Raw genomic sequence first — 26,141 nt, 5'->3', positions numbered from 1 at the left:
CTGGCTTGACAGCTGTCACCGTACGCCGAGGTCAAGGGGAAAGAAGCATGGCTGCGTTGTTTAGAGGGTCACGAAATTTATTGTTAAGGTGGAATAAGCATGTCAACCTTCCCTACGGTAACGTATTCGCTTATGTTGTCAGTTTCACCATGTCGTTTATCGCCGTTTTTACGAGCGCAGGTTGAGGGGGGGATGCACACGGAACATGTACGGCTACAGCCTGTTAGCTAGCCTGCTAGCCCTCTGAGAAAAGTATGAACATTTGCTGCCCATTAGTGAAGTGTTTCAGTGTGGACACAGTGTCCCTGAGGTGGTCTCCTGCTGCGTGGTGCTCAGTCATGCAGTTAGATAAGACATTGTTCTTAAACGGACATGAACATACCGTAGGTGAACAGCAATGACCAGCAACAGCTAATTTTACTGAGAGCTATGCGTTTTCTCTGTACAGGCTAACTAATTATATTAGTTAGATTCAGGTGTTGCCAGTCACAATTGTGTACTTTGCTCTGAGTCTGTACACTACACAAAACCATGGATTAGTCTTGGATTGCAACACTGTCACAAAGCCTGCTCAATCCACTCCTCCCTGCAGCCCATCCCACACTGCAACACACAACCATGTTTCTCAATCAGGACCATTCTGATTTCAGTAATGCTACTTGAAACTCAAGGACCACTGGCATGCTATAACTACACTGGCCCCTGTTTCCCTGCATGTAACCATCTCCATAACCATCTGGTGTTGAAACAATAGTGTTTATGTCTGTCTGTCATTAGGCTAACCCTAATATATTGTATTTTATATTATAAGTGCAGGTCCCTCCTCTAAAGTCCCCACAGCCTGGCCTCCATTACATTGCTACCCCCATTATCACCCTAGTGTCCACTTTTAAGTAATGCCAGCATGTGCTTCAAGTTCAATTAGCTTTTCAAGTTTGACTCTTTGAGCTAACTTGAATCCTCTTATTCTTCAAAACATCACAAGCTGTTTATTTTTCACTGGACTGGGTTGAAATTTGTACTGAACATTCAAGAAACCACATGGATAATCTCCAGGCAGCTACAGGAACATGTTGTGTCAGAATATTTCACAGTTAATAAGTAATAAAAAACAGAGTATTTCAATCCCAAACTCATATCTCAACTAGTTCTCATTTTCTTGCAACCAAATTTTGATTATGTGTAGTAATGATGTAGTTGTGTCTCATCTGTACGGTTATGTAGTCCATTGTGTGAACTTTTAGTGCCACAGCTATATAGCTTTGGAGGTGAAAGCCCAACTATTTAATATATTCTTCTGACTGTATATTTTCACACTTTTTTAGGAAAGTATATGAAAATCCTTTATGGTTTCAATCTTTTTTTGGAAATCGGCTGTAATATTACATTCAGCTGTTTCAGGTAGATATCTGTTCTAGGTTTCCTTTCTCTGTCTGGTACCAACCTGTTGAGGCTGATTTTGATTGGGATCAGGAAATTTGCAAATTAGAGCTTGTAATGATAATGGGTTGTTGTAAGATGATGTCAGCTTGTGTTGTTTGCGTTTGGAGAAAGTATTAGGCTACATTTAGTTTTTTCAGCTCAATACACAAACATACACAATACAAATGACTCTGAGATGTGATGGCACTATGCTAAAGTCAAGCGAGAAAGACTGGTGGAGACATTATTTCTGAAAGATATTGTTTTTTAAATGTTCAAATATTCAGTAACAGCATGCAGTTATATTCAGTGCTTTGACGTTTTTGTTTTGTTTGTGTGGGTGTCGAGTGTTAAAAAAAAAAGTTAATGTCTCTCTACCTCCTGTAAATAAGTGACAGTTCTTTCTATTTAGTTTTTTTTCTTTCATTTTGTACTGAAGTGACAAGCTTGAGTCACTTATACTGCAACGTCATTCCTAGACACAAAACTGAAAACAAATTAGATACTCACTCAGTGCAAAATGTTTCCTAGTTACAGCTTCTTAAATACAAGAGTTTTCCTTTTTGTCTGTTCTGTATGTCATCATAAGCTGAGTATAATTTTGAAGAGCTTTGCATTGTTTGTTCACCTCTGTGTTTCACTGCACAATTAAAAGAAAATCTAAAGCCCGGTTCAAATGTAAGGACTGGCCAAGAATGCGCTTTATACTTATAGTTTCAGTTTGTTCACATTTATATCTGATGTGGTAAAATAAACCAGTAGTTAACTTGGTGATTCAGATCATCAAGGCAAGGCAAGAGTTTCAAGAGGCAGAAGCACAACGAATTAAAGCAAGTTTTTTCTGGCTAAATCCAGCTGTAACAGAGGCTCCTTTTTCTCTTTTGCATTTAGAGTCGGAGTAATTATCAAAGGGATGATGTGACTCTCCTTAACACAATTTAGAAAACAGTGGCTGGAATGGCAAAATATGGAGTGCAAGACAGGGAACTGCTAAGGGCTGCAGGCTGCTCCTAAATAGGGGCATTTTGCCCCTAAAATTTCAAACAGTGCAAGTACATTTTTCATCTGCTTGCGCATGTGCAACCAGTAAATTTGCTATTTTTCTTTTAATACTGGTAAAACTTGAAAGGGGTGACTCACAGAATCTGGAGTCTGTCATTACAAGTGGCAGGCCAATGTTTGAGGATAATGAATGTAAGATGAATAATGAGAAAAATGTGAATATTTGCTTTGCAAGTCAATATACAGTTTGCACCCCAAAAGTTTCTGCTTGCGCTCCTAAAAAAAAAAAAAGTTTGGGGCCACTGTGCTCCTAGTAAAAACAGTTAGTCTGGATCCCTGTGCTAAGGCCACCTGTCTGCCCAGAGTACGCAGTTTTGTTACTTTGGTATAAGAATTTTAAAGCTACACAGTCGTAGTCACTGGTGTTTGTATATTTGTTCAGTTTAGGCCAGTATTAGAATACTGAATTCTCCTAAATGTTTATCATCACAGAAGTACCGGGATTGTGGCACTTATCTACAGTGTATGTTAGAGGGTTCTCTTAATCTAAGACGGCGCTTTGTGTTTGGCCTCATCCCATTGTTGTCGTCTGGTTGGCCCGGCGCCAGTGTTTCCACTCTGTTCAGTATCTGTTAACCTGGCTGGACCTTGGCTGAGCCAGCAGTTTAATAGCTTGGCCATCGTATGTTACGGCAGCAAGATTTGCTCTGTTGTTATTGGTTGTAAATACAGCCTTTCCAGTATAATTAGAGAACATTTACAGCTGACTCACTGCCATTTAACCTGAAAGCATTTGTCAAGAGGATCCAAGGTTTTCATAGTTGAACTGCAGTTGTAAATGGCTTTTTGATCAAACTATAGCCTAACTTCTGCAACAACACAGTGTGATTATAAACAACTTTTGTACATTATAGCATAAATAATTGTTGAGTTTGAACATCATTTACCTTGTTCTTGTCTTTAAGATGAACAAAACACTTCACCACTTTTCTCACACTTCTTGTTGTTTTCCTTTTTCAGTGTCAACGCGATCAATGGCCTCAAAAACACCAGTGGGGTTTATTGGTCTGGGAAACATGGGCAGTCCCATGGCCAGAAACTTGTTAAAAAACGGTTATCCTGTTATTGCCACTGATGTTTTCCCCGAGTCCTGCAAGGAGCTGCAAGACCTGGGTGCTCAGGTAATGCAGTAACTCTTATTTAGCACCAAATCGACTGAAAGTACACAGTATTAACCAATTTATAAATACACATACAACAATTATTCTTTAAAACACACTGTAATTCAGTTGCTGAGTGAACAAAGTACATGTTTCTGAGATGCCAGGATGTTATAATGAAGCTGTTTATTTTCGTTTTCTTCAGGTGATGGACACCCCGGCAGAAGTGGCAGAAAAAGCAGACCGCATCCTCACCATGCTGCCGTCGAGTCCCAACGTCATCGAAGTCTACACGGGCCCAAACGGCATTCTAAAGTACGCAAACACTGTGACATTCATAACCACACCCTGCCTCTATTTAAAAAAATTACTGTGCAAACAGAAATACTTGGCACGACAAAACTTCTTGTTTTCAGTGTACGTGACGTGCAGATTTCTTTTATTTCGCCTTCTTCAGAAAAGTGAAGAAGGGAACGCTGTTGATCGACTCCTCCACCATCGACCCTGCAGTCTCAAGAGAGATGGCGGCCGCTGCAGAGAAGATGGGTGCTGTGTTCATGGACGCTCCGGTGTCAGGAGGTAATGTGTCACCGAAACAGTGTTAGAAAACAAATGTGTCTTTTGGGTCAGCTGTCTTACACCAACAAAGTTTCACATTTCAGTATAACACTGCCACGGCTTTTGATCCTTGCCGAACGGCGATCAGCAACTTGTCATGATACCTGTCTCAACAAAAAAGGAAGATGATGTTTATGCAAGCTGTGTGTGAAAAGGAGATGCTACATTTTGATAAATGGTCTGGCAGAGGATATCTTATCTCTCTCTGACAGCACTGCAGCTGATCAGGATGTGAGAGAGGAAGGAGACAGTGCCAGTGGCAGGATCAGACTGGTTTGTTCATTTGAGAATACCAATCATGGTGCTGCTGGGCCTATGACCCCTCAGACTTGCTTCTGAACTGTCTTACACTCTTTTGTATATCTAAACTATGGAACCTTTTGGGTTAGTGCTAAGACATGGGTTGTAATTACTGAGCAGGACCAGTCAGTGGGTGCCCTCCGGAGATTTTTACTGCCGCTTTTGACCAGGGGTCTTAAAGGCAAGGTTAAGGTTTCAAGTCCTCATTATGTCGGTGCTGTCTGCTGGTGACGGCTCCTTGACAGAGCACAGGATCACCGCTCGTCCTTAATGGGCTGAGCCGCAGAGGAGAATCCCATGTCAGAGCTTTTTCACGTTGATGGAGCCGTAATGGCGGGTATCCCATGTTAGTGCCTTTCATGTCAGATAAAGAGTCATAAAGAGGAGAGAAACTGCCCTCACAGGGAGGGCAGGAGAGGAGAGAAGGGAGATAAGACATGAAGGAGACACACTGCAGTAAAACTGTCCTTCTCTCTATCTCTTTCTTCTCTTTCAGACACACAAACAATTCTTTTGATACATGTATTCAGTTATAGGTATGCTTACATCCCGAGACTCCTGCTGGCTGCGTATGAGACTGTTTGCTTTTTATCACACCGTCCGGCTTTTCATCCATGCACAATACACACTGTAGCTCCCTCCCTCTCCCAGGCAAACATAGACTCGGCCCACACGGGCATGTTTACCAGCTGGCGTCAACAGAACAGACCGACTGCAGTCAGTGAGATCAGAGCCTTAAGCCTGTTACTCTCCTTTAACACACACGCTGTTTACATACTATAGACAGTGCACAGTTCATGTGTGCAGTCCTCTGTGACGGTTCTTCCTCTCCTGTCTCTTAACTAAGCCTCTTTTACTAGCCTGAGATGACCAATGATTTACCTGCTGCTGGCCTCTCTGCAGACACTCTGCTCTCTCTCTCTCTCTCTCTCTCTCTCTCTCTCTCTCTCTCTCTCTCTCTCTCTCTCTCTCTCTCTCTCTCTCTCTCCCTCTCCCTCTCCCTCTCTCTCTCTCTCTCACGTGCACACATGCTGCATGCAGTGTCACCTCTAGGCATAAGTCATCCATTTGATCATGAAGCTAGTTTAGTTCACAATAGCAGACACTTAATTAAAAGCTATTCTGAATGTCAGTTATAATGTTGATAATCATTTTAAGTTATTTATGATCCCAAAAAAAATTCACCAGCACCTACTGTATAGTTGGAATGTAACAGGTTTATTTTGCTGTAGATGGAAAATCAATAAGGTTTCTTGAACTTCTTCTCTTGGATCCCCCTCCCCACTCCACACACCTCTGGGTGGGATGTGTGGTTACATGCTGTGTTTACACCAGGAGATGGCACCCTACCCAAATAGCGCACTGTCATACTCATATAGTGTGTGTGTGTGTGTGTGTGTGTGTGTGTGTGTGTGTGTGTGTGTGTGTGTGTGTGTGTGTGTGTGTGTGTGTGTGTGTGTGTGTGTACAACTGCTCATTTCCATGACCAATAGTAATCATAATAGTTAGCATAATGTACTAGATACAGCATTAAGGTAAAATGGAAATACTTACTTAAACATTTACTTTGAGACACAAATGTCTGTGTGATCATAAGTAATATGTGATTGTGTCTATATTATATTTCTTTTATGTCATTTAATTAATCCTTTGGATATATTTAATTGTGTTTACATAAAGAAAGAGACAGTTTGAAAAATAATTTTGTTCACTTAAGGGGAGACACTACAGGTGAAAGGGGGAAAAAAAATAACTAACAGATATCACCATGAAACTTCCCAAGTTTATCACTAACCCTGTCAAATTTTATGTTTAAATATGTAAATGAGGTAATATCTAATGAAATATGCGCTATTTTGCATACATTTCCCGAACTGAAATGTGAACAATGGATAAAGCCACTTTCAAAATTCTTGTTTTATTTTGTTGACATATTAGAGTCAGAAGTTTTTACAGAGGGGATTTTGGATATCTCTTTTTATCACTCTGTAAATGAGAAAATACTGTCACAAGCCCTACAAAAAAATCAAATTTCGCCCTGTTTTTAGGAATAAAATGTTGTATAAATCAGGCTTTGAATGATATATCAACAATCCCCTCTGTAAAAACCTTCAGAATATAGACAGGAATAAAACTGGAAGGTTTGGTGTCTTTAAGTGCTGCTGATGTTGAAATTTCGGATTCAGAGTCTGAGGAAAAACTCATTTTGAGAAAACGGCCATTAAAGATTTGTACTGTACAATTCCATAGATTGTTAATGTAAATCATACTTTTACGATTGGTTGTGGATACAAAGGAAATGACCATTTTTGGAGCCTACATCATTGTTCAGGAGAGAGAGAGCTTTACAATGATACATGACATGACATGGATCAGACAACAGGCACAGCACAGTATGTCACAGTAGCTGTTAACTTTGGGTGAATTTAGGAGAAATCTACCAACAAAAGAGACAAAATGAAGTAAAATAACCACCTTAATGTGGATTTTCTACCATTTCTTTTGACTTTTCTGAAAGAAGACATGTTCGGGAAGAAAAATATCCCAAAATCTCAAAATTGATCAGTGCATGAAAAAACAGTGTTTTTGCCTGTAGTGTCTCGCCCATAATAAGATAATAACTCACTAAGCGCAGCACAGACTTGCTGTGATCTCTTGTGCTCTCAAACGTCTGCAAAAGCAGACGATTCTTTTTGTGGTTTCTGTATTTTTTTGTATTTTAATATAGATTTTTTTGTTTGTATAAAATGGATCCTTTCGTGAGTGTCTGTGTCAGTGAGTCTCTGTCTGTGTCAGTGTCTGTCTGTGTGTGTGTGTGTGTGTGTGTGTGGTGTGAGGTGGCGCATTTTACACAGAAATGTGTATTTGTTGTATTTGTGTTATGTTGTGTGCGTCACTACTGGTTTGGCAGCGACCCGTGGGATCTGAATTGCAGAGTCATAACCCTGCTTAAAAAGAGCTATCAAAAAAACCTTCACTTTCTTCTCATAGGCATCCTACTGGCTTTCTTTCTTGCACATTGACCATTGTCCTGGCTGTAGCCCTGCATGACCCAGCTGTGTGGCTCACACACGCACACAAGTACACACACACACACACACAGTCACACACACACACACACACACACACACACACACACACACACACACACACACACACACACACACAGGGTTGTACTCTTCATGCAAACACTTTCCTGAATAGACCGAGTTATATTAACTTGAGACACTGGCTCTTCAGGCATGCTAACATATGCTTGCACACACACACTCCTACCACTGTCTGGTGTCATTAAACGCGTCCGCATGCAAAGTTGACCCACAACAAAACAAGCTCTGATGTCACAGGCCCAGGGTGTTGGCACAGCGATGGCAAAAATAGGAGGTCTGGCTAACAAGCGACGGGGTCGTTAGCAGTAATTACCCAGAATGCCTGTGTTTGTGTCTGTGTGCCCATGGTGGGCTGCCACATTGCTAACGGACGATGGCTTTAAAAAGGCCCTAAAAAACCTTTCATTGTGTTTTTCCCAGCGCTGGGAAAGTAGCTGTTGGTGCAAATGAAAGCAAGAAGCAGCCTCAGCGTTGTGGAACCATGGGCACTCGGGCTAATGTTGCTTGTTTGCGAGGCCTTATAATCCTCAGCTAACTACCTATTTAGGCTGAGGCTCAACACCACTCTAATCATATCCATACCACATCAACTGAGGCTGAGCGTTGCAGTGTGTCATTTGCTGACAGTTTGAACGTCATCCTTCAGCCTGCATGTGCTTGTTCAAGCCAAGGCTGGCACGGTTCGTTCGTCAATCAACGCTGCCAGTCTGCTCCTCTGCTGACTGATCTAAACTCTGTTTTTCCCTCCAGGCCTAAAGAACCTGCAGCTCCTTCCACAAAGATCATCTCTGGCTTGAGCTCTCACTCTGGTTCCTACTGTCCGAACTGACATAGATAAAAAAAAAAATAATTAAAAAAAGGTTCTTTACTGTTGGTAAACAGTCCCAACTTGCAGAATTTTCAACTGCATGACATAATGACATGATTTATTACTAACTATTTCAAAGGGAAATAATTAAATGTTGTGGAAGCCAAGACAACTCAAAGTGTTATGAAATCAAACAGCTGCTGAGCTTCCACATCAACCACTGCCAGTACAGTATCAACTGAACACACTCCATCTGTTGATTTAGTCGTTGCACTGCAGTTGAATGCTGCAGGAAATGTTTGTCATTACAGCATTGTTTTACCAAATGTTTTAATGCAAATTCCTTTCTAACTATTTACCGGTACTAATTATTTTTGAAAAAGGACCAACTGTAGTGATACTGTGAAATAGACGTTGGATGGGGAGAATTTAGTTATTGTGGCAATGGCAGAATTTCCTGAGTGGTTGTTGTGTGCTCTAAAAAAGCACCTTTGCTTCCTAAATTACAAATTATGAGCATGTTGTGCTTTTTGTCAGCAGATTTATGTCTGAGATTATCGCTTTCTTCACTTTTCAGCTGTCCTCAACACAGTAGGGGTGGAAATCTTTTACTATCTCACAATTAGATTAGATTCTGATTTTTGGAGCTACGATTCGATTCAAAATCGATTTTTGATTCAAAACGATTTGATTCATAATGATTTCTGCTTCAATCTATCGGTGTGCAAAGGATCCTCATGATCTACTCCAATCTGCTTTGTTTTGTTTTATTGTTTGCACTAACAGACATACAATCAGTACAAGATCAGTAAAAGACAAAAAATGTGCAGGAAAGATCATAAAGCCCAATGGGCTTATAAGCGACCTCCCCTTTGCAAGACATAATGAGTAAAGTCTCTTTTTCACATTTAGGAAATGGAGGCCGACAGCCAGCAGATTTGTTTCATTTTTTTTATTTATTTTTTATCGATTTTGGGACATTTTATATCGATTCTGAATCGTATTAGATGAGAATTGCGATTCTTATGTGAATTGATTTTTTGGCACACCCCTACAAAGCTGTCACCCCTACAATTAATTCAATCCAAATTCGCACTGAAATTAAAGGGGAACTATGCAAGTCCGCTCGCTTTTCAACTGTTTCGGTTACGCTCCTCTCGCCCATGTGCATCTGTTTACAACGAAGCCGGCGAAAAATCAATAAATGGAGCGGTGGATAACGTTACATAACATATACGATGTTAGGGCGCGCGTGTTTGTGTAGTCTTAACCGTCATGAACACAAAATTACGGGTTACTAAGCGTGTTGTGTGCAGAGACGAGAGCTGGGACACCGGGGGGGCGACCGAGTAACTACACTGATGTTGCCAGGTTGGTTTTCAGCCGTGAGACGCCAGGTGAAGGCAGAGAGCCTCCGTTTTAACTCGTAACAAGTCACAAGTCATGTAGTTAATTATCACAAGCTTTTTAATTAAGGTAAAAATGTAGCATAGCCACGGGAGAAATCCTGCTTAGTTCCTCTTTAAATGGCGGAAACTGAATTTGGTGAAGCATGTTGTAGATTTGGATTCATTTTGGACCCTTTTTAAGACCAAGATGTTTTTGTGGAAGCTGTTTCTGGTACTTCTGGTCAGAGGAAGGAGCAGGAGAGCACTCGGGCCAACACTAATCCAGTCTGAGAATGGGATTAATTGACAAGATGAGTGGTGGAGCCTGAGGGCAGTTTAGTGAAGGTTAGTGATCGTTCAGTGACACAGAGTTAAGGAATCAGGTTGGATGGGCAGCGGGGGTTGGTGCTGTCGCAGTCTGTCATGTTGATGGCTAACCAGCGCTAGAGAGCGTCAGTGGTCCAAAGACTAGATTAGCATAACAAGCCTTTCACTGACGGAGGATGGAGGGGGTGGGGGGGGTAAGCAGTGGGAGGGGGTGAGTGACCAGGGACGGTGGTGATAGGGGGTTAGGGTCTAGCCTATGCTCCAGATGGAGGTAGACCCACAGCAGCTGGGGACTGGCTCGTACATCTCTGCCCCTATGTCATCTGTTGTGTATGTGTGTGTCTATGTGTGTATGTGTGTGTTTGCAGACAAAAAGTCAGCTGGTGTATGAGTCATACGAAAAGTCCCTGTCCATCAAATGTAGCCTAACTGTCAAACTGGATGTCATGTCTCTAAAAGGGAATTAGCATTCTGTCTTTATGAAGGACAGGTTTTTTTTCACCTTAACCATGTGAGTGTGTGTATTTGTGTGTGTGTGTCTGTGAATGTTTGTGTGTCTGCCTCCTCACAGCCTAATTGGGGATCATTATTAACTTGCTCTATCCTAGATGAGTCTCGTTGGGCCGGGGAAAGGATTGATTGTGGCTCTCTCTCTCGCTCCCTCCATCCTCTGTCACCTACCATTGACCATCGCTCTCCCCTGCGGAATAGAGCACTTACCAGTGATGATGACGATGATGATAATGATGATGATGATGATGAGGCTGGTCCAGTGGTCAATGAAAAGACATAGCAAACGAAACCCTTAAGGCTGTAGAAACTATCTCCACTCTTTCCTCCTTTTTTTCTTCTTCCCTTCTTCCAGAGCCCAAACTTTCTCCGGTCGCCCTCGTGCTCCCGGTTCTCATGGAGCGTTTGTGTGCAGGATTCAGTTCTCATGGCTCTGCGCTTGTTAACTGGAGCCGATAAAGAGTCTGTTTTTAACATAACAGAGTAGCATTAGCAAAGTTGGCAGATGAACTATTGAAAGTGCTGATTTTGTGTGTTTGTGTGTGTGTGTGTTTTTTTTTTATTTGTGTTATGTGTGAGCGATTTTGGTTAACTCGTACTCTCTTACTGTTTCACTTATTTACTCGATATCCGTTGTGCTTTTTACAGGGCCTGTTTGGGTTTTTAATTTGTTTGAGAAAAAGATCTGCCCTTGGGTGTAATTATAATGGTGGACCACATGAGGCTGCGTTGTTGGCCCGTAAACATTCTACCCCTACTGGCTTTACACTGCAAGGAGTCAACCCCCATTGACTCAAGGCTGTAGCACTATTTTGTGTGAAGGCTCTTTCAGTCTGAATTATAGATGACTGCGGCTGAAGCCAAAACTACAACCTTACATGTGCATATAGTTAAAAACCTAGCAGCAAATGAGGTCATGTATTGCCAAGGCCAGAGTTTGTTTACACCAACTACATTTGGACTCAAAAGGTGTGACGTGAAATCTGGCATATCCTTCAAATCTGTGCTGGCATTCTCACACTTAGAGCAGTTACATTATCATTTGAGGAAATGAGGTGTTTGAAGGAGCACTAATGATATTATAGGTGTTGTTTTGCTGTGAGTGTTTTTCCATTTATTTTAGGGTAAAAAAAAAAAAGCAGGGTTGTGGCACGGTGTCAAATGCGTCATCCATTACCAAACTCTGGGAACATCCCCTCTTCTGTGTGTATGTATCCGTGACTCTGTGTGTTGTTTGTGTAGCCTCATATTCACAAATGTAGTTTAATTTAAACCCACCGCCAATAAAAAAAGTGCCTACTGGTTCACATACGGCTTGTAACTCCGAGAACGCGGCCTCAGAAGCTCTAACTGACGTCTTATTGGCGGAACGGCTCTGGGATCTGCACCTGACCCTGGTACACACACACATACACATACACAGGGACACACAGATACTGCATGCACATGTACACTAACATTCCCACTACTTTGTGCGCACAAATGCCACTTCAAAAAGAAGCTCGAGTTTAAATGGCCATGAGGCTGTCATGAAATGCCTTGGTTGATTCTCTCGTGTGTAATGAAAGAAGTGCTAATGAATTTAGTGTTCACTACAAACAGGCCAAACCAAAGTTGTCGCTCTGATCTTTCTTCGCCTTCACACGACCGGTTTCATCCTCTTAAGCGGACGGTTAATGCCTGTTGTAAGAAACCTGCTGTTAAGCATCTGTCCTAATGGCGTTTAATAGAGTAGATCACATCAAGGAGCTGTCTGTGTGTGTCTGCAAGTCAACAGAGGCAGGGACCACACACAACTACACAAGCATGCGCACACAGATATTAACGCACCGCGTGGCGCCTCTCCATACGTCATAGGACGCACTGTGGGACCCGTTCTCATTCTCCTCCTCCTCACCCTTGCTCTCAGGAAAGAAAAAGCCACAGAGTAATTCATTAATAGTTCAGCCAGCTTCAGCATGGGCACAGAAGATTTGTCGCTGTGGGTGAGAAGGTGGGCACTCACTACTGAACTAACCAGAACTTGTCCCCTGGAGAAAGTGACCGAGGAGAGGCGTGACTGTTTCCCAGGGGGATTATATCCAGAGGATGTAGGCTATTGCTTTCAAGACATTAACGTGACACTTTATTCTCAGTCCACTCCTTCCCCTCTGGTGCACTGTCATAATTATACTTTGCTGAATGTATTCAGGGGCATGATGATACAGAATATAGAACTTTTTCTCTTGTGGATATTTCCTCAGTACCTCCATCCCTCCTCTCCATCTCTCCTTCCTATATCTTCTATCATAGGTGCCCCTCCACCCCCACCGCAGCACATATACTCACACACACACCGTGTCTACCCCCCTAGGGGGCGTCCTGTAGTTGTGCAGTGCTAACGATCCAGGACTGTCACTCCCGCTGGGATGGATGAGCCGGCGGACCCGATGCTCAGGAAGCCTCATTAGGATTCTTCTTTAATCCGTCTCTGACAGGACCGGCCCGAGAACGGGACGTCCCTTCTCTTTCTCTCTCTCTCTATCTCTTTCTCTCTTTCTCTCTCTCTCACACACTCTCACACACACGCACACTCATATAAACACACACATGGTAGCGGTGTAGACACTACCACAGACTCAAATGTCATACTGTATATGCAAACACTTTAGTGCACTTTAGTCTATGCACAGTGAACAGACTCACGCCGACACACACACACACACACACACACACACATACATATTGTTATGCTAATGACGTGTTATTCTTCCAGCTCAGAGGATCTTCCATCATCCTGGTGTCACTGCTTATAGAAATCCACTACAGATCATAAGAGCTTATTATGGGTGATTAGTTAATTTGAGGGAGGGAGAGTTGGGAGGGATGCTGGGAGGTAGAGAGAAAAAGATTGTTTTCCTTCTCTGCTGTCAAATCTACACCTCTCTCTCTCTCTCTCTCTCTCTCTCTCTCTCACTCTCTCTCTCTTTCTCTTTTTCTCTCTTTCTCCTTGTTCTTATTTCTCCTTCCTTCTCTCCTTAGTGAGATGTATTGATCAGCATGTTGACTGTGTTATCAATAATCTCCTCTTTAGCCGTCTGCGAACAGTGATCTCCACTAATGAGCCAGCACAGTTGTCACACTGCTCTTTCTGTGTGTGTGTGTGTGTGTGTGTGTGTGTGTGTGTGTGTGTGTGTGTGTGTGTGTGTGTGTGTGTGTGTGTGTGAGTCAGGGAGAGAGAGAAAGGAGGGGGGGTTATGAAAGAAAGTGAGGGGGGGGGGGGAAACAGAAGAACTGATATTATTGGCTGAACTTCTACCTGTAGTTAGACAAAACTCCAGCTGAATACATATATCAAAGGATAAAGGAGTTATTGTCAAGAGTTACCACTGTACTTTGTCCACCGTATGGATGTTTAAAATGATTTGGTCATGCAGACAAGATCAATAATCAATACAAATAATCTCAACAGTCTTCTCGGTCAGATAAAAACATTATTATATTCAACTTAACAAATCTCAAATAGATAAAGACAGCAGATAAATAAGATCTAAAAAGACGACGAGAAAAATCTATCATGTCTATGGTCTGTGGACCATATGTGTGTATGATTGGTGTGTGTGGCAGCCTTATGTTAAGCGTGTGTTTGCTGTGGTCCATAGGCAGCTGCCGCAGCGTGGGCCTCAGGCTTCATTATGTGGCCCTAATGACCTGCTGACAGCTCATCACTGACTCACACACACGCACGCAACACAACATGCACATACAGTGTAGTGGCATCATCATATACTTGACAACAGTAAAGCCAATTAAAGAAGGGGGAGGGGGAAAAGATGTACATTTATGTTTATGAGTCATTAAAATATACAGTAGCTCGAGCTACTCCTCTCCTTTCCTCTCCTCCTCCTCCCTTCCTCCCCTCCCCAGTGAAGTCTGATAATGTGGTTTCAGCTGTTTTGTGCCTGGTAATTCCCTTTTAATTATTAACACTGGCATTATTAGGCTTTCACTATTAAGAGGCCTTTCATTAGAGTTAGACGACACCCTAAAGAGGGATTTGAACTCTCTCTTTCCTCTTTGCCTTCTTCTATTTCTCTCTCTTTTCCTTTGGTCTTTTTTAAAATACAGTAAAAAAAAAAAAAGAAGATATAATGATGTTTTGGCTCATTGTGGAAGTATTCAAGTGATGCTGCTATTTCCTGCTGGGTAGACTCCACTCTTAAAAGAGGTTATTTCTGCATTAAAGGTACATTGTGTAGGAATTCCTCCCATCTAGCGTTGCGGTTGTATATCGCAAGCAACTCAATCGTATTTTTAATGCTGCATTCACGTGAAATTGGGCAGATGGCAGACGGACGACAACCGCCGCACGTAACGGCACAAGCCTCTATGTAAACAAGTGGTCCGTCAGCACGAGGCAAAACAATACACGTGACAATATGTTGTCATGGCAATGTCGTATTGTTTACCTGACCCACGTTTTTCCGGCTTTCTCTGGTTTGTTACCGACGGCCGCCTGCCGGACTGCAGGTGAATGCAGCATCAGTGTAACGCTCCATTCCTCCTCACTGCGTTACCGCGGTGACTTTTCACAGACGCCACCTCCACCTGAGCCGACAGCTCCGGTGTCTCCGGTGAGTTTCCGTGGTTTCCTACCGTCACGCTGCCACTGAACGTAAAAACATGGCGGCACGACATGGCAGCCAGCACCGAGCTTACCCGCTCCATGTAGATATGAATGATATGAACGGCAAATTCAGAGCTGAAAGGAACACTTCAGTTTGTTGATGGGGGTGATTACTGATTCATGAAAAACATACTTTTGAACGAAAAAATTGATTTTTGTGAATAGATAACAGGAGAAGTTACACAATGTCCCTTTAAAGACCCTGTGGGGTGAGGGGGAGTGGGTGTGTGTGTGTGGTTGCCTCCTACAACATGGCACGGTTCTTAAGCCATCAGGCATGGGGAGGGACACCTAATTGAACATGATAAAGTGTAAAGTTAATTACCCCTCACGCCTGTCACTGATACCCCCATGAGAGGGCCAGGCCTCAGGCGCAGCTGTTGGTGTGTGTGCATGTGTGTGTGTGTGAGACAGCAAGAGTCAGGGTGACAGGACAAAAGGCAAGGGCTCCCACGAGAGTTGTGTAGTGGATGATGGCAACAATCGGCTTTTAAAGATACCTCTGTCCCTCTGGTGCACCGCTACTTAACACGCCTGTCCCACTTTGAGACACACACACACACACATCCACACAGAGAAAAGTACACAGCTGACCTTTCAGACACAGTTGGTAATGTTGAAACAGTCAAGTGGTTGATATATTGTGTTCTTTTGTGTAGCAAATCCATATACGTTACTATGACAGACCTACTGCTCAGTTACAGTATGACTCATCTGCAGTTATAAAGATGCTGTGTGTTTTCGGTCTACAGGCCTATAGGTCAGGCTGTTAGATGTGTGTGTGCTATGTCACCTCAAACCTGTGTTTTTTTTTGTGTGTGTGTGTGTGTGTGTAGGTGTCGGAGCTGCCAGCTTGGCCAAACTGACCTTCATGGTAGGTGGAGTAGAGGAGGAGTACAACGCTGCTCAGGAGCTGCTCACCTGCATGGGAGCCAATGTTGTCTACTGTGGACAGGTTGGCACTGGACAGGTAAAGACGGACACACACACACGGACACACACACACACACACACACACAAATACAGATGACGTCTTCTTTCTTTAAGCCCTATTTCACTCATGTCACACACTTAAGTACAAATAAACCTACACTTTTAAATACTCTCACCCACATGCAAATCTAGAATAACTTGTTCCTTTGTTTGTTTAATTTAAAGGGATAGTTCAACATTTTGGCAAATTGGCCCATTGCCATAATCCCTATAGTCTTAGCAGTAAGTTTGTTACCTTTATTTGTCGGTGCAAGCTATTTTTAGAACGGCGGAGCAGAGCCGCAAGCTGCTCAGAGCTACGCTACGGAGGCTAATGGGATTTCTTGGTTTCCCTCATCAAAATAATCAAATATACAATCCAACAACTTCAAAACGCTCTGGTGGACAAGTTGTCTGCACATTCACAACGCTATAAGATAATAACAGAACGTTACGAGACTGAGCCGTTTTAGAGGTAAATACATGCAAAACCGCTGATCCGCGTTGCCTTCAGGGACAGTTTTTCAGCAAGCAGGCTCTGTATTTACCTCTAAAACGGCTCAGTCTCGTAACGTTGTGTTATTATCACATAGCGTGGTGAATGTGCAGGTCACAACTTGTCCACCAGAGCGCTTTGGAGTAGTTGGATTGTGTATTTGATGAGTTTGATGAGGGAAATCAAGAAATCCCATTAGCCTCCGTAGCGTAGCTCTGAGCAGCTCGCCGCTCTGCTCTAGCTTGCACCGACAAATAAAGGTATGGCAATGGGCCAATTTGCCAAAATGTTGAATCCCTTTAAACATGCACACAGATTTCATGGGCTATATTTTTTTATCATGTTATGCACACACAAGTAGATGGATTTATGGATTTAATAATTATCCGTACAGAAGACTTTATCTGCAATAAACTCTACTAAAAGGTATAGGGAGTGGGGACCTTGTCTTCAGTCTCATTTGAATCACATAAAAAATAAAGCATTTGCTCTTCAGGGAGACCATTAAACCTGCCTGTTTCTATAGATCATCATAATGCAGCAAAACATGCTTCACATCAGGCTTTTATAAAGGACTGCCTTTCCTTACAGAACAATTTGTACTGAGCATCATGAACCCTAATGGAGATACTAATCGTGAGATGTTTGTGCAAAATGTCCCTGTAAAAGATTTGTTTAGACTCATTAATTAGTCCATTCCAAAACTGTATTATCTTACATCTATATCTGATATACCTTTAAATGTATTCATGCTCTCTTTGTAATACTGTCTGTAGCCTATTACACGATGCCCTGCAGACCTCATTCATTTGCACATAAAATCTCCTTCCTCTCTGTGTTAAATCCTCACCAGGCTGCAAAGATCTGCAACAACATGCTGCTGGCCATCGGGATGATTGGGACCGCAGAGACCATGAACCTTGGCATTAGGTATTGTCAGCCACTGCTACGCTAATGCGCGCCCTACCTCTGCTGCTAAAAGAAAAAAGGCAAAGACTGAAATGTTCTTAGTGGATACATTTACTTCACTTACATGGGCACACATATATATGACATTATAAAATAGCTATCATGACATGTACCATGAGCAGCACATGTACAACGCATCATCACAACTATGAAGTTGCCCTCAGATATAGCCGTCACTATAAAAGCAATTACTACACCAGTGATACGGCTGTAACTGTGGCAGTAATTTACTACTTCAATACAGGTTTGGAGATGCATGTGTGTGTGTGTGCAGTTTATGGAAGTGCAAAGGGGTCAGTCCAGCCCAGAGTCAGAGCCGCCTGTGCTGGAAAGAGATGGATGAGGGGGCAGAGCCACCGAGTCTGATTTACATCTGCTGATTGAGCTCTCACTAGTATGCTGTCACACCCCTGTCACTGAACACCGCCTAGAAATCCCATCATTCATAATACCTCATGCTTGCACAAAGCCGCATCGGCCATACGGCTAAGGATGATGGGATATGAAGTCTCCTGAGTTAAACCAGCACTGATAGGGCTCAAAATCATCAGAATTACTATCAGGGAATTTTAGTTGATTCTAAGGGAAAACAGCGTGTTTTTTGTTCTTGTTTATTAAGGGACAGTACGTGCAATGACATTAATCATTTGCAGAAAACGAAGAGATGGTTGCACCAGATTTAGCTCACAGCTAATTTCCATCTGCAGTCCCAACATATAACGTGCAAAAATACACAAAAAATACAGACCACAAACTACTCTACAAGGCTGATTCATAGAATGACACAAATAGACAGTAGACAACACATAGACAATACAGAAACACAGTTTCCACATCTAAAAAGACTAGGACAAGTGCAATACATTTGAGAAAGGTGTACTCTATCCTATATGATCAATGGAAAGAAAAGCTAAGTCATACATGATACAAAATACGATAAAACATTTTAAAATTCCCAATTCCTACTTCACAAGATTTTAAGATAATTCCATAGATTGAATGCGTTAAGAGGTACTAAACTACATTTTTAAAGAGACTAAATGAGTAACAAGTGCCTTGCTTTTAAGTGTGCTGGCAACTTTGGTTATCCAGTAGCCATTGTTTTAAATTATGAGAGAAATTTTAAAATTTGTTCTACATCAGGGTGATCACTATGAAACAATCAGTTAGAAAATTGATGCATTTTTTTCCCATTGACCTTATATTACAGAGTAACCCTTTTTGAAAGGGGCCAGCTTTTCTACATTGGGGCCACACATCAGTTATTCCTTACATGAATGAAATTACCGGGGTCGTCAGATTACTTTTTCACCCTCGGAGTGTGAATTTATTCTCTGCCCTGTTTATACATATCCCTTGTCAATAATAGACCGTTTCCTCTGTTCACCATCTTACTATATATGTTTTATGGGCTCTGCTACTTAAATGGCGTGTGCTCCCATTTTGTGCATGTGTGTGTGGGGGGTGCGTGCGCGTCCGTGCGCCACCCCTCTCACAGTGCAGCTGTGTTAGTGCGGCTGATTTATCTGCGCCGAGACAGAGGAGGAAAATTGGCATGAGCAGTTGCACATAAATCCCCCCACTAGGCTTCTGAAATATGGAGGCATTAAGGGAGCGACACAGATTTACACATTGCCACAGTGTCTCTGATGCACGCACACACACTCAGACACACAGATTTACATCCAGAGACAGTGAAGGCAGCAGTTTTCTACCAAACTGCAACAACTTCTACTCACGGTGCACATAATTATAATGTATTACCTATGAAATAAAATGAGAATAATAACTACAGCATCCCTTCACTTGGAATGCGAATAATTTTTTATATCTTTACAAGTCTGTCTGACCCATATTCAGTCTTCATAGTGTGTATGCACATGCATGGTGTATGTGTGTATGTGTGTGTGTTTCTGTGATTCCCCGTCTTCTTACTAGCCAATCTCTAGGGCTTTATTAGAGGGTTTGACAAAGACTGTCATCGTTTAGAGAGAGCCCACACCCTTAAATCTCCCATGCTGCATTGCTGCCTCTTATGCAGAGAAGACACTCTCTTAGGCGTTATGTGAGCTGCTACACACACACACACACACACGCGCGATACAGTCCGGCACAAAGGAGACTAAGTACTCACAGCCAATTTATATGAAAACAGCAATAACATTTTATCATGCTGGACTTGGGCCTGATAGAGCTGCCCTTTTCTTCAAGTGTGTGTGTGTGTGTGTGTCCTTACCTGTATATGCAGACAGACACACACACACACACACACACACACACACACACACACACACACACACACACACACACACACACACACACAGTCTCACTCATACACACACACACACACACACTGTTCTGTTCATGGAGCTAATTTGTTGATCTCAGATGGAAGCTCGGGCCGTCTCCAACAGAGCATGACGTTCTCTTAGTGCAAGGAATGGCCACGCATGACAATTACGTGGACACACACACACACACGCACACACACACAACCTGTCTTTCTCCTACTCTTTCCCTCTCTTTCAGCCCATTCCTTCCTCGTCGTTATTTGCTTTACCTCATCATTTCACCCTTTTCTTTTAATCCCTTCATCTGCCTCTCTTCTTTTGTGTCCGCCGTAATTTCTGCACGCAGCCATCCGGCGAGTGAAGGAAGAAGGAAGGGGCTGAGCTGAGGAGAGGAGAGGAGAGGAGAGGCGTAGTAGCAGACTAGAGCGGGGCAGTGGTTGATTTTAATGATGCACGTGAAGATGAAAGGAGAGAGACGACTGGCTCAGGAAGGGATATGAGGCTTTTTTACGGCTTTACCGTTCACACTGCACGCCTGTGTACCTGCGCTCGCTCATGCATGCAAACGCGCAGTTACTGATGCACACACATTTTCTCCTTTATTCATTTTATAGGGAGAGCGGCGGGTGAATCAAAGGGTGTAACAAGACACAATCTTTTGTGTTGAGAGACAGAAATAGGTTTGCCACAACACACAGGAACACAAACACCTCCTCCTCTCTTCATAGCTCAAATGAATTGTGAGCATATGTTCCGATGAAGATTAAAGTTGGGTGATAAATGTGCTTGTTGCCTCTATAAATGGGATAGTAAACGCTTGTGTGTGTATATGTGCTCGTTAGCTCTTTAATGTAATAATAAATGGGGAACGGGTTGGGCTGCTTCTCTCGTGGCATCAGACCAGGACGAGGAGCTAATCGCAATGAAAAGCCACTTAATATCAGCGCTGCAAATGAACTCCACCTGCTAGAGCCCCCCTGCCCCCCCCAGCACATAAACACATAACTACCCTCCCCTCGTATTTTCATCCCCACCTCCATCGCTCTCACATTTCTTTAATCAACAGTGGCATCGCGCAGCAACACGTTTGTTTTACCGTTCGTGTCTGTGTGTGTTTATCCATGTCAATCTTGTTAAAGCGTGACATGTCCTCTTCTCCACGCAAATTACCGCAGGCGAGGAACAACACCACTGCGTCAGCTAATAACCACGGCCGTGTGTATGTGTGTGAGATAGTGTGTGTGTGTGTGTGTGTCTGTGTGCATGGAGAGCAGGAGGGGAACTTCATTGATTTATCGTTAACAGAGGACAACAGCTCCCCGTCAGCGTCTCTGGTCGCTATAACAAACGATCTGTGCGCTCGGACGCGCTTTATTGTAGCTCAGCCAGTAACCTTTTCAGCTGCTGACCCAGAACGCAGGGAGGGGCTCTGTCTCTCTATGTGTGTGTGTGAGAGAGGAGAGATGGGGGTGTGTGTGTGTGTGTGCGATGTCAAACATATGTCCCCCAGAGTCCTCAGACAGGGAGGTGTCAGCAGGGAAGATGAGGGGGAGGAGGAGGAGGAGAGGAGAGGAGAAGTAGGATGGCGAGGGATGCTCATAGACATAAACTAAAAAAGCCATCATGAGCGAGACTGCCATTAAAAAAAACTGCGAGCAAAAACACATGTTTACACACACACATACATGCAGTGTCACTTATGCGACATTCCCAATAAAGAATATGAAAAAAAAGCTAGGGAGTCGGACACAAAAGAGACAAGGGGGGAAAAAAAATAAGGAAGGAGACATGGAGAGAGTGTAAATGCAATTCCCATTCTTAATTAGTCGGTAGACAGCTAATAAAAAGTGTGGTAGTAATGGCAGAATGAGAGCCAGGTGGAGGGAGGGGGAGAGCGAGGGAGGGAGGGAGGCTGCTGGCCTTAAGGACCTATGATGGTTTAATAGTCATATTGAGAGCAGAATAGAGTTACAGGCCTGTAAGTAACAGTGAAGTGAGGCAGCCAGGGCTTGATGTGGTCAGCTTTACACTGGCCCTTAAAACGTTAATATACAAAAGCTGCACTACACAGGCAGATAGTTGCACCCTCCCTACTGTAATACTCTGCACTTTGTTTCACTCCCTGCTCTCTCTCTCTCTCTGTCTGCACTCTCTTTGTCTCATTTGCTTTTTTTGCTTCCTCACACCGCGGCCTGGAGACTTGTCCTCTCTCTTGCATATGAAAGTAGGTTGCTGCAATATGGGGCAGCTGAAGTAAGAGCGCTCCTCCATACGTGACAGAGAGGTTTATGGCTCCCCTGTGCTGCTTAACCACTTCTCCTCCTCCACTTTCTTTTTTTCGTGAAAGAGGGGATGATGAAGGATAGATGTGCTGGTAAACATCAATACTGCATTAGCCAGCATTACAAAGCCTTCAGCCATTAACACTGAGGAATGGTCGCAGCCGGGCATAAGGTTCAATGGGGGTCACTACGATCACCAGGCGCCCCCCACACCTATCTTTCTCCATGTTACATTCACCCTGTTGTGGAAATGAATTCTATAATCGGCGTTCCTGTCCCTCCCGTCTCCGTCTGTCCCATTTCCTCACTATTTCATGCATAATTCTTCTCTCCTTTGTATTTTTTTGCCTCTACCGTGTCTCAACTTGGCCTAAAAAGTAAAATGGAAACATACTGATCTGTTCATCAGTTAGTTATTCATTTTTTTTAATTTCCCTTTTCACAGTAATCAGTAATATCACAGTAAGCTTCTGTTTAAGAGACATTTCTACTACATTTCATACAAGATAATATTCTCTGGGTTCACTGGCTAATATTTGAAAAAGTTTCCGTCGTGGTCAAGTCTCCAGACACAAGTCTGAGCTTCACTAGCGGCACTTTGAATAGAAAATTTACCAGACCAGATGCTGACCCCTGTCTTCTTCCTCTTCTTGGTCCAGACTGGGTTTGGATCCAAAGCTGCTGGCAAAGATCCTCAACATGTCCTCTGGTCGTTGCTGGTCCAGCGACACGTACAACCCAGTTCCCGGGGTGATGGACGGCGTCCCCTCTGCCAACAACTACCAGGGCGGCTTTGGAACCACACTAATGGCAAAGGTACCAGACCTGCTGCTCCCTGTCTTTTCATCATCTGTAACTCTTTGACAGGGCTGCATCAAAATGATTTCATGTCAAGTATTTAAAATATAATAATATTCTTATAACATCTGTTAAGAAGTTGCAACCAGCAAATATTTACCATTTCCTGAATGAAATGACTGAAATTCAGCTCCTATTGACTAAATGGAAAAGCTAAATGATTGTTTCAGCTTCTACTCAAACTCCTTTTCCCTTTTTCCTTGATCCAGTGTGTTTTGCTGTCCCTCTCTCCATGGTGCCGTTTGCTTTGTTTCACTTCACTCAACTGTTCTTTTGTCTCAGTGTTGTACTATCTGCTCTCCCTTCACCAGTCCATCTGTGACTCATTGTGTCCCTCTTGATTTTACTGTCACTGCATTAGCTCTTCTGTAATGGTTAGTCTGTGTATTATTTAGTGCACCTGGATGTCTGTTAAATCACTTACAATGTCTGTTGTGCATACACAGCCTGTGTAGCTCTATCAAAGCGTAAGAAATCTAATATGTATGTCACTTCATACTGTATTACAGTACATCATAACACATTATAACCATACTTATAATGAGTTCTAATGCCGCTATAGCACTGTATAACTATAGTTATAAATACTAATAAATGATCATAATGCTTTATAACAATAATCATAACACACTATAAAGCGTTTTATCATGACTTATAAGGCCAGGTATTATAATACGTTATAATTGTTAGCCCACATCGATAATGCATTATAAATATAGTTATAATGTGTTATAATTGGCTTATAAACGTGTATAACTATCATTATAAACACTCATAAATTATCATAAGGCTTTATAACAATAAGCATAACACATTATAGAGCATTATAACTCTATTATAATACTTGACCTTACAAGCCATTATAAAATGCTCTATGATGTGTCATGCTTATTGTTATAAAGTCTTATGATGATTTATGAGTGTTTATAATGATAGTTCTACACGTTTATAAGACAATTATAACTATATTTACATTACATTATCGATGTGGGCATTGTCAGCGAGTTACTAACAATTATAACGTATTGTAATACCTGACCTTATAAGTCATGATAAAATGCTTTATAGCGTGTTATGATTATAGTTATAAAGCATTATGATCATTCATGAGTGTTTATAACTATAGTTATACAGTGTTATAACTGCATGATAACAACATAATTCCATCAAGTATGGTTATGATGCGTTATAGATATAGGCATCAAATAAAGTGTTACCAAGATTATTATTATCATGTTGGTCGACCTATGACTCTTTTTCCTTCTGTGTGCAGGATCTCGGTCTGGCCCAAACAACTGCCACCAACACTAAGACACCCATCCCTCTGGGCTCCCTCGCCCACCAGATCTTCCGCGTCATGTCCTCCCGCGGATACGCTAACAAGGACTTCTCATCTGTCTTCCAATTCCTACGTGAGGAGGAAGGACAGTGAATGTAGGGGGAGCACAGCTGACTGTGATTTTTCCATACACAGACACACACATACACACCACAACCACACACCCCAGTGCCCCTTATCCCACTATGCTCAGGAGAGACTACGGCCTTGCTCTCTGGCACAGACCTGCGGTCCAATTAACATACTGTATGTCGACACGTGTCCCCTCATTGCATAAGCTGAATCATATTTTCAATTCCTGGCTATCCCTCTGCATGCGCGAAAATGCTAAAACTGACCTTAGCTCGTATCTAGAGACGAAGCAACTCTCTTCCCAGTCTGGGCTGATCAGCCAGAGTGGGGAAAATGAGATGTAGGATGAGGAGCTGCAGGTTTACATGTAACTCTGCATGTGACTACGTTTTTCAGGATGATAAATGAGTAATAATCGCCTAAATGTTCAAAGTGGTATGTTATTGTCAGATTTGTGCTTTTTGCCTATTACCCAAATGACGTGGACCTGTGGATATTAAATCACAGAGGACAAAAAAACAAAAAACAAATCCAGAAATAGGATACAGTGAGGACTCAAACAGTGATGGATTTTTTTTTTGAAGAGGCAGTGCAAGGCTTTGGGTTATACTTTCAATGCTGGAAAAAAAATAACATTCTGAGTATTATATGTAAGGGAATCAAAACTGGCAAGACTATAGGCTCAACGTTTACTTTTTTTGTTACATTACACGTTTGTGGCAGGAAGGTGGTGTCAGTGCCTCTGTAGACTTCCTGCCAGTGCACACACTTGTTCATTCATTGTTCATTTCAATCACTTATTATGTTGAGCATGTGATACACACTAGTTACAGTAGTTTCAGGTCTGTGGTACTACGTCTCACTGGATCGACCAGTTCTGTTCTGCTATACTTTGAGATAAATATCTGGTTATTTTTGCACTGTGTGCATTGCGGTGCGATGTACCGGGCTATTTTGATACAATTACAGAATCTCCTTGAACTTACCTCTCTTCTCTGCTGTCTACATCTGCTTATTGAGCCATCGGAGTATTATTTTGTGACCAACACTGTTTAAATTTTATACTGTTCACTACAAAATATTGTTCTCTTTGTTTAGCACTTTTTCTTGGCCATTTTTACTTTCAAGTCTATCCTTGACCATGTCAGCTCACCCTAGCTTGTATGATGCCTGTGTAAAGTGTCAGTGAGGAACAGTTCCTCCTGCTATGAGCAAATGTACATAATGTATATTTCATAATGGTTGTGTAGAATTGAAGAGGGATCTTAAAAAACTCCTGTGTGTGTGTGTGTTTTTTTTAGTAAAATTCATGAATAGTGTCTACAGTTTGTCTTTGCTCTGTGAAACAGATCCTCAGTCACGCTGTAGCCTAAAATAAAAGATGTTATGTGTATGCAGTGTTTGTCATTTTTTAAAGAGATCAAGGTCGCTCATCAAGTTACTTCTGTGTTTTATTGACAAAGGTGCACATTATAGTTGGAAGTCAGATGACAAAACCCATTAATGCACCCACCATGTTCACTTCCTTCTCAAACGGCACACTAACATGCT

The 26,141-nt window shown here is 42.4% G+C and overlaps 1 protein-coding gene across 1 annotated transcript; it reads left to right on the top strand.

Moving 5' to 3' along the window:
* Positions 1–25,954, top strand: hibadha (3-hydroxyisobutyrate dehydrogenase a). The gene is made up of 8 exons (XM_083981840.1): positions 1–117; positions 3,445–3,605; positions 3,790–3,899; positions 4,042–4,163; positions 16,148–16,281; positions 17,633–17,709; positions 22,981–23,137; positions 24,453–25,954. Exons 1-8 carry the CDS (start codon positions 48–50, stop codon positions 24,609–24,611), a joined length of 990 nt encoding a protein of 329 aa, XP_083837966.1. The 5' UTR covers positions 1–47; the 3' UTR covers positions 24,612–25,954.
* The last annotated feature ends 187 nt before the right edge of the window (positions 25,955–26,141 follow it).

This window comes from Trachurus trachurus (genome assembly GCF_905171665.1).
Source record: "Trachurus trachurus genome assembly, chromosome: 11".
Taxonomy (NCBI): Eukaryota; Metazoa; Chordata; class Actinopteri; order Carangiformes; family Carangidae; genus Trachurus; species Trachurus trachurus.
Note: the sequence above shows the minus strand (reverse complement) of the source record. Positions and strands in the feature narration are given on the sequence as shown.

Bases quoted from the DNA above. Each gene is read 5' to 3' on its own strand.
- hibadha (XM_083981840.1), top strand. From the start codon at position 48: ATGGCTGCGTTGTTTAGAGGGTCACGAAATTTATTGTTAAGGTGGAAT. The intron at 3,606-3,789 runs GTAATGCAGTAA...CGTTTTCTTCAG, and splicing joins TGCAAGACCTGGGTGCTCAG to GTGATGGACACCCCGGCAGA. The intron at 3,900-4,041 runs GTACGCAAACAC...CGCCTTCTTCAG, and splicing joins GGCCCAAACGGCATTCTAAA to AAAAGTGAAGAAGGGAACGC.